Consider the following 12,053-nt stretch of genomic DNA (forward strand, 5'->3'; position numbering starts at 1 on the left):
GCTCTCAGGCGTTTAAATGGGCAGTTTGCTATAAGAATCTGGAGAATTCAGGATTCACATATAAAATTCAACTTACTGCCATCAAGTCAATTACCACTGCTAGCAACCCTAAAGGACTGAGTCTGTGTGGCAGTTACATCATGTCATGTCAACATGATAAGTAAGTGTAGGGTTGGAATCTAGCCTGTTAATCAGGCACAGCCAGATGACGCCTCCTTGTGGGCGTGGCCTTCTCATGAGGGTTCTGGGAACTTCCTCTCTTTCTCAGTGGGGGTCGATTCTTTCTCGGCTTCACCTTCCTGTTGTGGAGACCCTCCGAGAGCTGGAGGAGGATCAGCCAGCCAGCGCTGAGAGGTGCCCTTCGGGGCGATGAATCGACAGAGTGGGCTGTGACCATGGCCTCCCGCCTAGGCACAATTGTGAGGATGGACCCGGCAGTTTCCTTTTGTTGTGCTCTGGGAACGGACTCGAAGGCACCCAACAACAAGGAGGATGGGAAAATGACACCTTGTTATTTCAATATGCTTTTCTTAGGACGGGGGTTCAGCTTCTTGATTTATGGCCAGCCGTTTGCCTTTTTCCTTTCTGCTATTCTGACTTTGAAGTTAGGGGGTACTTGTGCCCCGTAGGTGCCAGACTCTGGGATCCAAGCATTGCGGGGACAAGGTCGTGAGCTATGCTATTGGTTGGGAAGGACTTGCGCTTTTCATTAGGTGAGGGCCACTGGGGCAGGCGGCGAACTGGGGGAGAAGGCGACGGTGGGGGTGGGAGAGAGACGCTGGGGAGGAGAGAGGGCAGAGGCAGTTGGATTCAGATTGTAACTGAGCACGGGGCCGGCCAGCACCCGGAGAATCGGGAGTCCCAGCTGGAGAATCCCTCCGGCTTCCCTCCGCCCGGGTTTCAGAAGTTGGGAAACTCACGGCGCGGGGGGTGCGAGGGCTGCGCGTGGTCTCCGAGGGAGCGGGAAACAAAACAACCGAAACCGAAACTCCTCCGCTGGGTTCGGGCTCCTGGCCCCTCAGTCGACATATCATGGCAAGTTTGGGGTTGTTCGGGCTTTGCGCTTGCATGCCATCCCGTGCCCCCCACCAGGGCGCGGAGGCGGGCGGGAGCGGGTGAGGGCGCTGGCGAGAGGGGCTGCGGGGCACCGGCCCCCCACTGCGAGCTAGCCTCTGTTAACTTTTCGGTGCCTGCTCTTAGTTTAATGACTGGCCTCTCGTACAGGATCCGGCCCTGCGAGGAGCCGCAGCTCCAAAGGGACAGAAGGCAGGCTGCCAGGCCCCGCATCCAGCACCCACTGGTCCAGGGGACCTCCGGGTTCTCTCTCGCTGTAGGGGAGGGTGAGGGGAGAAAATGAACGAGAAACGGGGCCACAGCCTCCATTGAAAAGGGCCGCTGGGTGCGATGTAACAACGATGAGAAATACAACTTTCCTCTAGTTCCTGGTGCGATGTAACAACGATGAGAAATACAACTTTCCTCTAGTTCCTAAAGGTTTCCTCCCCGCTCCCACTACCATGACTCGAATTCGACCTTGCAAGTCTGGCTAGACCAGAGGAGGTACACTGGTACAGATAGGAACTGAAAATCCAGGGAATCCAGGGCGGATGAGCCCTACAGGACCAGTGGTGTGAGTGGCGATAGAGGGAGGGTAAGGGAGAATGGGTAGGAAAGAGGGAACCGATTACAAGGAACTGTGTGTGACCTCCTCCCTGGGGGACAGACAACCGAAAAGTGGGTGAAGGGAGACATCGGACAGGGCAAGATATGACAAAATAACAATTTATAAACTATCAAGGGCTCATGAGGGAGGGGGGAGCGGGGAGGGAGGGGAAAAATGAGGACCTAATGTAGGGGGTTTAAGTGGAGAGAAAATGTTTTGAGAATGATGTACAAATGCGCTTTACACAATTGATGTGTGTATGGATTGCGATAACAGTTGTATGAGCCCCTAATAAAATGTTCAAAAAAAAAAATTCAAGTAGGATGAACTCAAAAAAAAAAAAAAAAGAAAGAAAGAAAGAAAAAGAAAAGGGCCGCTGGGAAGGGATTGGAGCCAAGCACGCAAACTAGGAAGGAATCTTGTTGTCTTCTGTCAGCGTCAGTGTGAATTCTTCGCTTTTGTGGCCCCGTGTTTGCTCCATCTGTGCTGGCTAGGGAGACCAGGGCAGCAAGTTCAAGATTTAGCCTTCCGTGGTGTTTCCACTTGATTCTTTAAAGCAGTGGCAAGGCCTTAATCCCCGGTATGAACTACAGGGCCCATCCTATGACATCTAACAACTACAACCACAAAAAATGCTGCTCCCCTACCCCTGGAAATGGGAAAGCATTTGGGAAATGCAAGTGCGCTTTTTTAGCAAGAGCCTATGAAGACAGACTCATTGAAAATAACCTGCTCTATGGACATTGGGCCTCAACTCAAGTCCTACCTTAACACAAGAACACTTTGTTCTAACAATCCGGCATTCTGTGATGCTCACCTTCCTGATGTGTTCGCTGAAGCCAAAGTGGGCGCATAAGCAAATGTAGTGAAGAAATCTGATGGTGCCTGGCTATCAAAAGATATAGCATCTGGGGTCTTAGAAGGTTGAAGATAAGCAAGTGGCTATCTAGCTGAGAAGCAACAAAGCCCACAGGGAAGCACATCAGCCTGTGTGATTATGAGGTATCAATGGGATCAGGTATCAGGCATCTAAGACCCAGAACAAAATCATACCCAAGGTGAATGGGGGATGGGGGCATGGAGTGGAGACCCAATGTCCATCTGTAGACAGTTGGACGTCCCCTCACAGAGGAGTCACAGGGAAGAGATGAGCCAGTCAGGGTGCAGTATAGCACCGATGAAACACACAACTTTCCTCTAGTTCTTTGGTGCTTCCTTCACCCCACTATCATGACCTCAATTCTACCTTACAAATCGGATTAGACCAGAGCATGCACACTACTACAGATAAGAGCCCAAAACACAGGGAATCCAGGATAGATAAATCCCGCAGGGTCAACAAGGAGAGTAGAGATACCAGGAGGATTAGAGGGTGAGGGGACAAAAGGGGAATGGATCACAAGGATCAATCTAGAACCCCATCCCAGCGGGTGAGGGGCAAAGAAGGACGATGTAAGATATGGGGGAAAAAAATCTATAACTTATCAAGGGTTCGTGAAGGAAGGCAGGCAGGGGAGTGAGGGGGAAGAAATGGGGAGCTGATATCAGGGGCTCAAGTGGGAAAATGATGTGCATATGTGCAAATGTGCTTGACATATTGGAGGAATATATGGATTGTGATAAGAAATGTAAGAGCCCCCAGTAAAAGTATTAAAAAAAACCAAACCTGCTCTGGGAAAAAGAGATAAGTATAATTAGAATGGATCATGTTGTTATTTCTTTTTATTGCTGAGGGTTAGCTTTGTTTACAAAAATGCACTAAAATTATTAATTTTTAAACTTTCATATTATAATGACCAAAATATCTTTAAAGAAAAATCACTGATGCAGGGGAAATCTTTAAATATATAAAACATAGTATTGATACTATCACTTTAATACGTCTTGGCTGCTCTTGTTTCAGAATCCTGTATCTTTATGTTGACTCTTGAAAGGTCGTTCTCCACCACATCTTTCTCTTTACTTAAGTAGATTAGTAACTGCCATTGCACTGTACTACTTCCGTGACAGGTTTGTTTGTTCTTTTGGCAGTCCAGGACACAGCACTATACTTCAAATGCAGCGATTCTTCTTCAGTATTCTTTATTCAGAGTCCAACTTTCATATGCATATGAGGTGATTGCAAATATCATGATTTGGGCCAAGTGCACCTTAGTCCAATATATTATGTAAAGAATGAAAAGCTATAGTATGACCTAATTGTGTGTGCCTGTTAGGTCAATCTAATGACTTTTACCACTTACAGAAAAATATTCCCAATAGCTAGGGCAAATGGATGGCCTTTTTTGTCATCATAATTTAGTGAAAACATACTATTCCTTAGTTATTTATGATTTTTAAAGTGGGCCCCCTTTAAGTGCCAGACATGGGGATTCATTCTTTGCTGTGACTGGACCCATGTTATGGAGTCAAAGTCTCCCTACGTGGTCATTCGTTGTTGTTTTTAGCTAAATAATTCTCAGAATTTTAATTTGACATTGTGTTTTTTTTACTTTGATTGTAGTTAGTATGGGTGAAAGCTGAGGCTTTCTACTCTCGTAGACAGTGACAGTCTTGGAAAGCCACAGGGACGGTTCCGCCTGTCCTATAGGGCTACTGTAGGCCAGAATCAAACCTGAGGCAGTGGGTTTGGTTTGGGTAGTGAGCAGGTATATAGATGTCTGCAAGCACGTTTGCATACATACCTAGAGGAGTGTGGGGAGTCAACTGGTCTCTTTTGCTCACTTCCCCTTTTTCATATTACTCAGCTTCTGCCATTCGGGTCATCACTTCTCTGCTGCAGTCCCGTTTTGCTTAGTCTGGCCTGTAGCGTCTTTCTTATCCTTTGCTTATTTCTCTAAGTAGCTGGGCCTCGGACTGCCAACCACAGGGTCAGCAGTTTAAACCCACCAACTGCTCTGCAGGAGGAAGATGATGAGGCTGCGCTGTTGGAAAGATGTATGTTCTCATTATGCAGAAGAATATATATATATAGTCTTTGTGAGTAGGAGTCAACTCGGTGGCAGCGTGTTTGGTTTTGGGTTTTTGGAAACCAAGAAGATATGTCGACCTCTAAACCATTTTTGTGGTTGTTTGCTTTTTATTCTGTTTTGTATTATAGCATTCCTTTGGGACTTCCTCCATTCTTTTTCTTGTTAGGTGCCATTGAGCTGACTTTGACTCATAGTGGCCCCAAGCTGTCGAGGGGAGCTGTCCCATTGGGTTTTCTTGGCTGTCATTTTTCTGAGAGCAGACTGTAGCATCTCTCTTGGTCAGAGCCAATGAGTGGGTTCGAACCACCAATCTTTCAGTTAGCAGTGACGTGCTTTATACTGTGCCACCAGGGGTCCTTACCGAAACCTTTAGCCCTTACTAAAACAAGACAAATGTAACAACATTTTCCATTTATAAAAATAAAGATTTCACTTTTTACATTGAACCCTCAAATTCATGTAGTTTATTGTGTATGGTGTGAAGCAAGGATGTCTCTTCAATTTTGTTTTACAAGTGTGTACGTAGCTCTGGTACTGCAGTGGTTATATGTTGGGTTGCCAACTGCAAGGTTGGCAGTTCAAAACCACCAGCTGCTCTTTGGGAGAAAGATGAGGCTTGCTACTCCCACAGCAGTTACAGTCTCAGAAACCCCTGGGGGCAGTTCCACGCTGTCCTTTAGGGTCACTATGAATCAGAATTGACTCCTTGGCAGTGAGCTTTGTTTGTTTGTTGGAATCAGCTGTAACAGCACCTTTGTTAAATAAGAGAGTCTCTCACTGGCGTGTCATGTCCCCTTTATTCAACAGTTTTGCATTTTTGAAGCATATCCTATTTCTCTTACAGGAATCGGTTTCGAATGCTAAGGGGTCTGAAGCGTCTGAAAGAACAATTGTTGTTGCTGGTCTTCCGGTTGGTTGTTTGCGTGATCAATTACTGGCCAAGGTAGTGAAGATTTACTTCCAAGATCCTAAGATTGAGGGTGGAGATGTTGAAAATGTGATATACCCAACAAGAACCAAGGGAGTTGCATATGTAACATTCAAGGAAAAAACAGGTATTTCTAGATTGAATTTTTATAATCGAAGGAATATTTCTATGGTGAAATTTTAAAAAATGCATTTTATGCAAATAATTCTTGGGATTGATAAAATCATAAGTAGGTTTAAAATGCATTCTTAATACGAAAGTAGACAATATTATATTAGTAAGAGTATATGTGTGCCAAAATGTTTCATGTTGAAGGTGTTATGACTGTAAAATTCCCAGACTTTTTTTTCTGTTCATATTTTGAATCCTTCATTATTTTGGGATAAAGGTAATATATTTTTAAACTTGTGAAAAACACTGAAGATAAAAACCCAATAATGTATCTATAAACTCTCAACCAAGAGATACCTATTTTGGCAGTTTTATTTATTCAAATCAGTAATGAGAAATAGTGCTCAAATAGATATTGCAACGTAGTATCTGCTATGCTGGTGGTAAAGCTAGGTTGGAGAAATATGGCTTGACTCTGAGATCTAGCCGTTCTGTTTTCTACCGTCCAACCTTGACCTGGATGAGGAGAGTTGGTCTGTAAGACACACTTATCTTTCCAGCCTCATGGAGGGCTCAGCTCTCATTACTGTGTGTGTCAAGCAGAATGAAGTGCTGGGGAAAGATGAGCCCCAAGCCAGGCTCTCTGAGGTGAAAGTAAGAGCCGAGCATGGGCTCTTCCTGGAGTAGGCAGATTCTGGAGAGAGATCCCATAGGCTATGGTTCCTAGTACATTTGCCTTCCACCATTAGTTATATCTCAATGTGGATATGCAGATCAGGGGTGGTGGGCAGGGTGGATACGTGAGAGGACCCACTCATTCATACACTCACAAATGTTTATTGAGTGTCTGTTTGCCAAGTATCTCGTTCTAGGCCTTGAGAATACAGTAGTGAGCGATATAGACAAAATCATCTCTTTCATGAAACAACCCATTGCTGTTGAGTTTATTCTACTCACAGTGACCCCACAGGACAGAATAGAATCCCCTCCTTAGTTTCCGCAGGCTCACTGCTGCATCTTGCTAACAGAGAGTGTCTGGTGGGTTTGAACCACCAACGCTTTAGTTAGCAGTTGAACTCTTAACCATTGTTTCTCTAGGGCTCCTTCAGATGGAGAGAGAAAGCTGATAAACAAACAAATGCATATGTATGTTGGATGGTAATAAGTGCTGTGAAAAAATATCGAGAGGAATTAATGGTTAGAGTGTGCTAGAGAGTGTTATTTTAGATGGGGTGGTGAGGGAATTCTGTTTAGGTAACTTTTGAGCAGAATGAAGTAAGAGAATCATTTACACAGATATGAGGGAGAGATAGATCATTCTAGGCTGAGGAAAGAGCTGAGAAGATGCCTTGAAATGGGAGCATGCAGGGCACCTAAAGAACAGGCAGGAGGTCTATGTGGCTGAAATGCAACAAGCAAGGTAGAGAGAGAGGAGATGTGGTTAGACACAGAGCTCGGCCTAGTTATGGTGGGCAGTAACTTACAGGTCAAGGCCAATTCTCTGGATTCCAGTCTAAGTGAAATGGAGGGATTTACACAGAAGATTGACAAGATATCTTTTTCTAGGCAATCATTCTGGCAGCCACATGCAGAATCGGGGCCATTGCAATCATTGACTAGCATGCTGCCAGGTCAGCACATGAGAACCGAGGACATTTAGAATTTGCTCAGGACCAGATGTCATTTTCTGCAATAGGAAAGATTTAGAGAGGAGTATGTTTAGGAAGGGAATTATGATTGAGACGTGAGTTTTGGGCAATGACCTATTAGGGCAGTAAAGTAGAGATGTCTAGTAGGCAGACAGGAGAAATATTTTTAAAAAAATAGAATTTTGGAAGATATGGATGTAGTGATGGTATCCAAAGCTATAGAAATTATTGAGATCTTATAGGGAGTGGGTAAAGGTTAGCAAAGAGATGTGAGGCCCGAGGCATGGACTTGCTAGAGACTGGAAAGAGGAGGCTTGGCAAAAGGTATTGAGAAAGTCAGCCAGTGAGTGAAGAAGAAAACCAAAACTGTGGCATCTTGGATTCAAGTGAAGTCGCTGTATGGCAGTAACTAATAGTGTGGGGATTAACTTTTAGATATCAGTTTCATATGTAAATCCTATGCATCTATATATACATATACATATGTACATACATGCATATGCATACTATATAGATATATATGCTATGCATTTAAAAGAACCACAACTTTTATTGTAAAATTGGGTAAAGATATACAGAGCAGATCGGTTTTCCATTCAACAATTCCATTAATTGCAATCTGCACAATGTAGCGTATCTTTCCCACTTCCTCCCTGTGTTTCCTGTTTGCATTTCTCCTTTCCTAATCCTTTGCAACTATTTCCTTAGGTAAACGCTTTCTTTTTTTTTTTTTTTGCTTTCTTTTTTTTAAAACCTCAAATGACTGATTATTCTCAAGTGTGTATACCTCCCTTATGTTATGTTATCGCTCCCTTTATAGACCCGTCTATTGTTTGGCTGAGAACTGAGCCATGAAGGTGAATTTTTAACAGTCTGAGTAATTTACAATATTTACATATAAAATGTAATTATGTATGAAGTCTATGTTCATATATTTACATATACATATAAATGTGATACATTAATGCTTCATGTATTAAGTCCATTTTCACACATTTGCATACAACATGGACTTTCATGTATTAAGTCCATTTTTTACACGTTTACATATAAAATGGACTTTAATGTATTAAGATGGGAGGAAGCAAGCTATTTAAATGGGAAAATGCAGGGGAAAAATCTCTTCTACATGCTAGATGATAATAAGTCGAGCCCCGTATTTTGTCGCAAGCACTTCTAACGGTAGACATGGGTCTGCTCAGTTGCAGCGAATGTCATCAGGAAGCGGAAGCACCGCCTAGAAAGGAAGGAAATTCGTGCTCAACTCACAGTCTCTGGCTTTAGTGAGCAGGTAAGCAGGTGTGCTGTCTCCTCTGGATCCCTGACGTAAGAAGACATAAAGCTTTTGTCCTATTGCACAAAAGTTGCTAACCCGTGTAACACAGGCTATACCAGTGTTTTGAAAATTCTCAGTGGTTGCCTGGCCTGTGTTTTGCATCTCTATGTCCCCTTACTGCTTCAATGGGACAGAGAGCTTTGATACTGTCCTGGATGATGTTTAGTATTTACCTAAACACTTTATTTGGTGGGAGGAGGGAGCCACTAGAATGAACATAATTAAAACAAACACAAAGAAATATTAAGGATAAGAGGAAAAATTAAGTTCAAGACATTGGTTTATAAATTGTGTAAGAGCCTATGTGTCAGTGGAGCCATGGGATGAACTTCAAAGCCAGGGATCACTTCAGGAGGACAGGACCAACATGAAAGGACCCTCTTGTCCTTCGAGCATAACCAGAATCCTTTTCTATGGCTCTACATAAGTACATAAGATTTTGTTTCAAAAGAACACTCTACCACACACACAAAATTGACTATCTCCTTTTTGGAGTATGTGGTGAAATGCCAGATTGAACAATGTGGCCTTGATGGGGTTGTGGCTTCCCTTTGATGGGCTTCTATGGTGCAGGGCCAGGAAAGTTGGGCTAGGCAAATGGGTCTGGTTTAGGGCAAGCTCTGCGGAGATGAGGAAAGTGGCAGGAATGGAATATGTTTCCGTAATCTGCTTCACTAGGCAGTGCAAATTTAATCTCTCTCTTTCTAATTTTAGGTCTTCTGTGCTGTAAATGCCATCCTTGACCTTTCAGTCTTTCAGAATCAAGTTATTCTAGAAAACCTGATAAGGGACCTAAAAAAGAAAATCCCAACTTTATGCTTTAGCCCTCTGGAAGCCAATGGAAGAATCTCTGTTCAAGGATCATTTCTGGCCATCAAGCAGCTCAGAGAATCTTTGTTGCTACAAGCCATTGATCTTTCAGGGAAGAAAACGCCTTCTAGCAGCGAGGAAAAGAATTGCAGCAGACCAAGCCCCCGAAGGAGCAAACAGGGACATCATGCCCCATTGGAGTCACTCTGGACCTTAGTACCTGAGACAACCAGAAATGGAGAAACACTTGTTCTCGACACAGATGTGTTCCTTTACTTGAAATTCAGGTGCAAGTATTACGAAAGCACATTGAAAGAGTGTAAGGTTCTAAGTCAGGAGATAGTGGATGGTGACATCACCACAATTTGTCTGAAAAATGCACAGGGTGGGTCTCAGCCACATGATGCAAAGCAGGTAAAGCAGCTCCTAGAAGGATATGCACATTCTCTTCAGCGAGACCTTAGAAAAGAAACATTGGTTCTGGAAGGAATGGAGAATGGAGAGAAAAGGGCTCTCCGATTGGCATGTGAGAAGCTGCAAGTGAGGTACCCTAAAGTGCTGGTCAATTGCTATCGGACACACATTGACATTATAGGGTCTTCCTCTGACACTTACCTATTTAAAAAACAGGTAAGGAAATTGACAGGATGAAAGGTTAGTTAATAAAATCTCAGCAACACTAATGTTAATAGTTCCTTCCTCAAAGGAACTGGGACCACATCATGTACCTGTTGGCATTGCACATACCATCTCATTTAATCTACACAACCAACTTTCATTGTAGGAATGATTATCTTTAGGTTGCAGGAGAAGAAAGTAGGAGTTGGAGACATTAAAAGACTTTCTGAAAGTTATAGCGCTCACACGAATGGGCTGGAACTAGCCCAGGATGTCTGACGGCAAAGAATTTCTGAGGTATAGCACTTTGAAAAGAAGCAAAATAAAAACAACTTATTAAACTTGGAAGAAATCTCATTTTCTCAGCAGCCCTAAATTATTAGAAAAAGAAGTAGACTTGATTCTAACATACTAGAAGTTTGAGTGATTATTTACCTGCTCTTGACAATTTCTTAACATTTACAAAGTATGTGTTCACTCTAAATAGGCAAAAGACACTTGAAATGCTGGGAAGAAGGAAGATATTTTTGAGTCAGATTACCGTCTTGGAAACCCACAGGGGCAGTTCTGCCCTGTCCTAAAGGGTCACTATGATTCGATGGCATGTGCTTGTTTTTGTCTAATCATAACTGTACTAGAGCCCATTGCAGCAAAATTTCAGGCCACAAAGTATTTCACTGCTGTTAATTTAGCTCAGGCTTGTACAAAAGGTTTGTGCTCATGTTATAAAGAATTTTGAAAGAAACTGTAGTGTTTTTCCGTTTGCCATCTTTATTTAGTAGCTATAAAGTCATAGCATTTGAAGAGTAAGATTCTGGATAGTAATGTTGTTTGTTGCCATCAAGTTCACTCTGACTCAGAGCAGTCCCATGTGACTTTTCAGAAGCCTATCTCTAGACATGGCTCCTAAGACACCTCTGATTGGATTCGAACCTTCAACTTCCCAGCAAGGGGTTGAACACATAGCCATTTGCACTCACCGGGATTTCTGTGCATAGCAATGGTGTTGCTAAGTGTTGTGGATTCAGTTCCCATTCATAGCAGCCCTATGTACCACCAGCACGAAACACTGCCTGGTCCTGTTTCATGTCATGATCTTTCCTGTTTGAGCCTGTTGTTGAGCCACTGCATCAATCCATCTTGTTGTGGGTCTTCCTCTTTTTCACTTTATCAAGCATGATGTCCTTTTGCCCTCTGATAACATGTCCAGAAAACATGAGACACAATCTTACCATCCTAATTTCCAAGGGCCATTCTGGCCGTATTTCTCAAACAAATCTTCTCCTAAGACAGATTTGTTCCCTCAACAGTCGATGGTAATCTTAATATTCCTCACCAACACCATAATTTAAAAGCATCAATTCTCTGATCTTCTTTATTTATTTTCCAGTTTTCACATACATTTGAGGTAATTGAAAATTCCATGGCTGGAGTCATGTGCACCTGAGTCCTAAAAGTGATATCTTTGCTCTTTGACTCTTTAAAGAAGTCTTTACTTAAGATTTGCCCAATATAGTATGCCTTTAGATTTCTTGACTATTAAGCTCATGAGTGCTGATTCTGAATCCAAGTAAAATGAAACCCTTGACAATTTTAATATTTTCTCCATAGTCTGGGTTTACTAGAGAAGCAAATTCATGAACACTCATATGTGTACAAGAGAGAGCTTTATATCGAGAAGCAATGCATCAACAAAGCATCCCATCCTAGTCCAGATCAAGTCCATGAGTTCAATATAGCTCCTAAGTCCAATATTCACCCAAGAATTCCTCTGGAGACTCATGCAATACATGCAATGATGCCGAATGCAGGAAGATCACAGGCCCATGGGTGGGAAATCTTGTGGATTCAGTGGCAGTGGTAGCATCTCAACACTGGCAGGGGTCTCCACGTGGCTCCTCTAGCTCCAGGACTCTGGTGTAGCTTCATGAATCTTGTCAGTAAGAATGTCTCACAGGGAATGTGT

The 12,053-nt window shown here is 43.0% G+C and overlaps 1 protein-coding gene across 1 annotated transcript; it reads left to right on the forward strand.

Annotated features, from left to right (window-relative positions):
* Positions 1 to 368: 368 nt before the first annotated feature.
* Positions 369 to 10,828, forward strand: RBM43 (RNA binding motif protein 43). Its single transcript, XM_045299481.1, has 4 exons — positions 369 to 419; positions 5,480 to 5,690; positions 8,526 to 8,614; positions 9,374 to 10,828. The coding sequence occupies exons 1-4, from the start codon at positions 396 to 398 to the stop codon at positions 10,118 to 10,120; spliced, it is 1,071 nt and encodes a 356-aa protein (XP_045155416.1). The 5' UTR covers positions 369 to 395; the 3' UTR covers positions 10,121 to 10,828.
* The last annotated feature ends 1,225 nt before the right edge of the window (positions 10,829 to 12,053 follow it).

This window comes from Echinops telfairi, unplaced genomic scaffold, assembly GCF_000313985.2.
Source record: "Echinops telfairi isolate 266 unplaced genomic scaffold, ASM31398v2 ScPeMD7_4;HRSCAF=17, whole genome shotgun sequence".
NCBI classification, from domain to species: domain Eukaryota; kingdom Metazoa; phylum Chordata; class Mammalia; order Afrosoricida; family Tenrecidae; genus Echinops; species Echinops telfairi.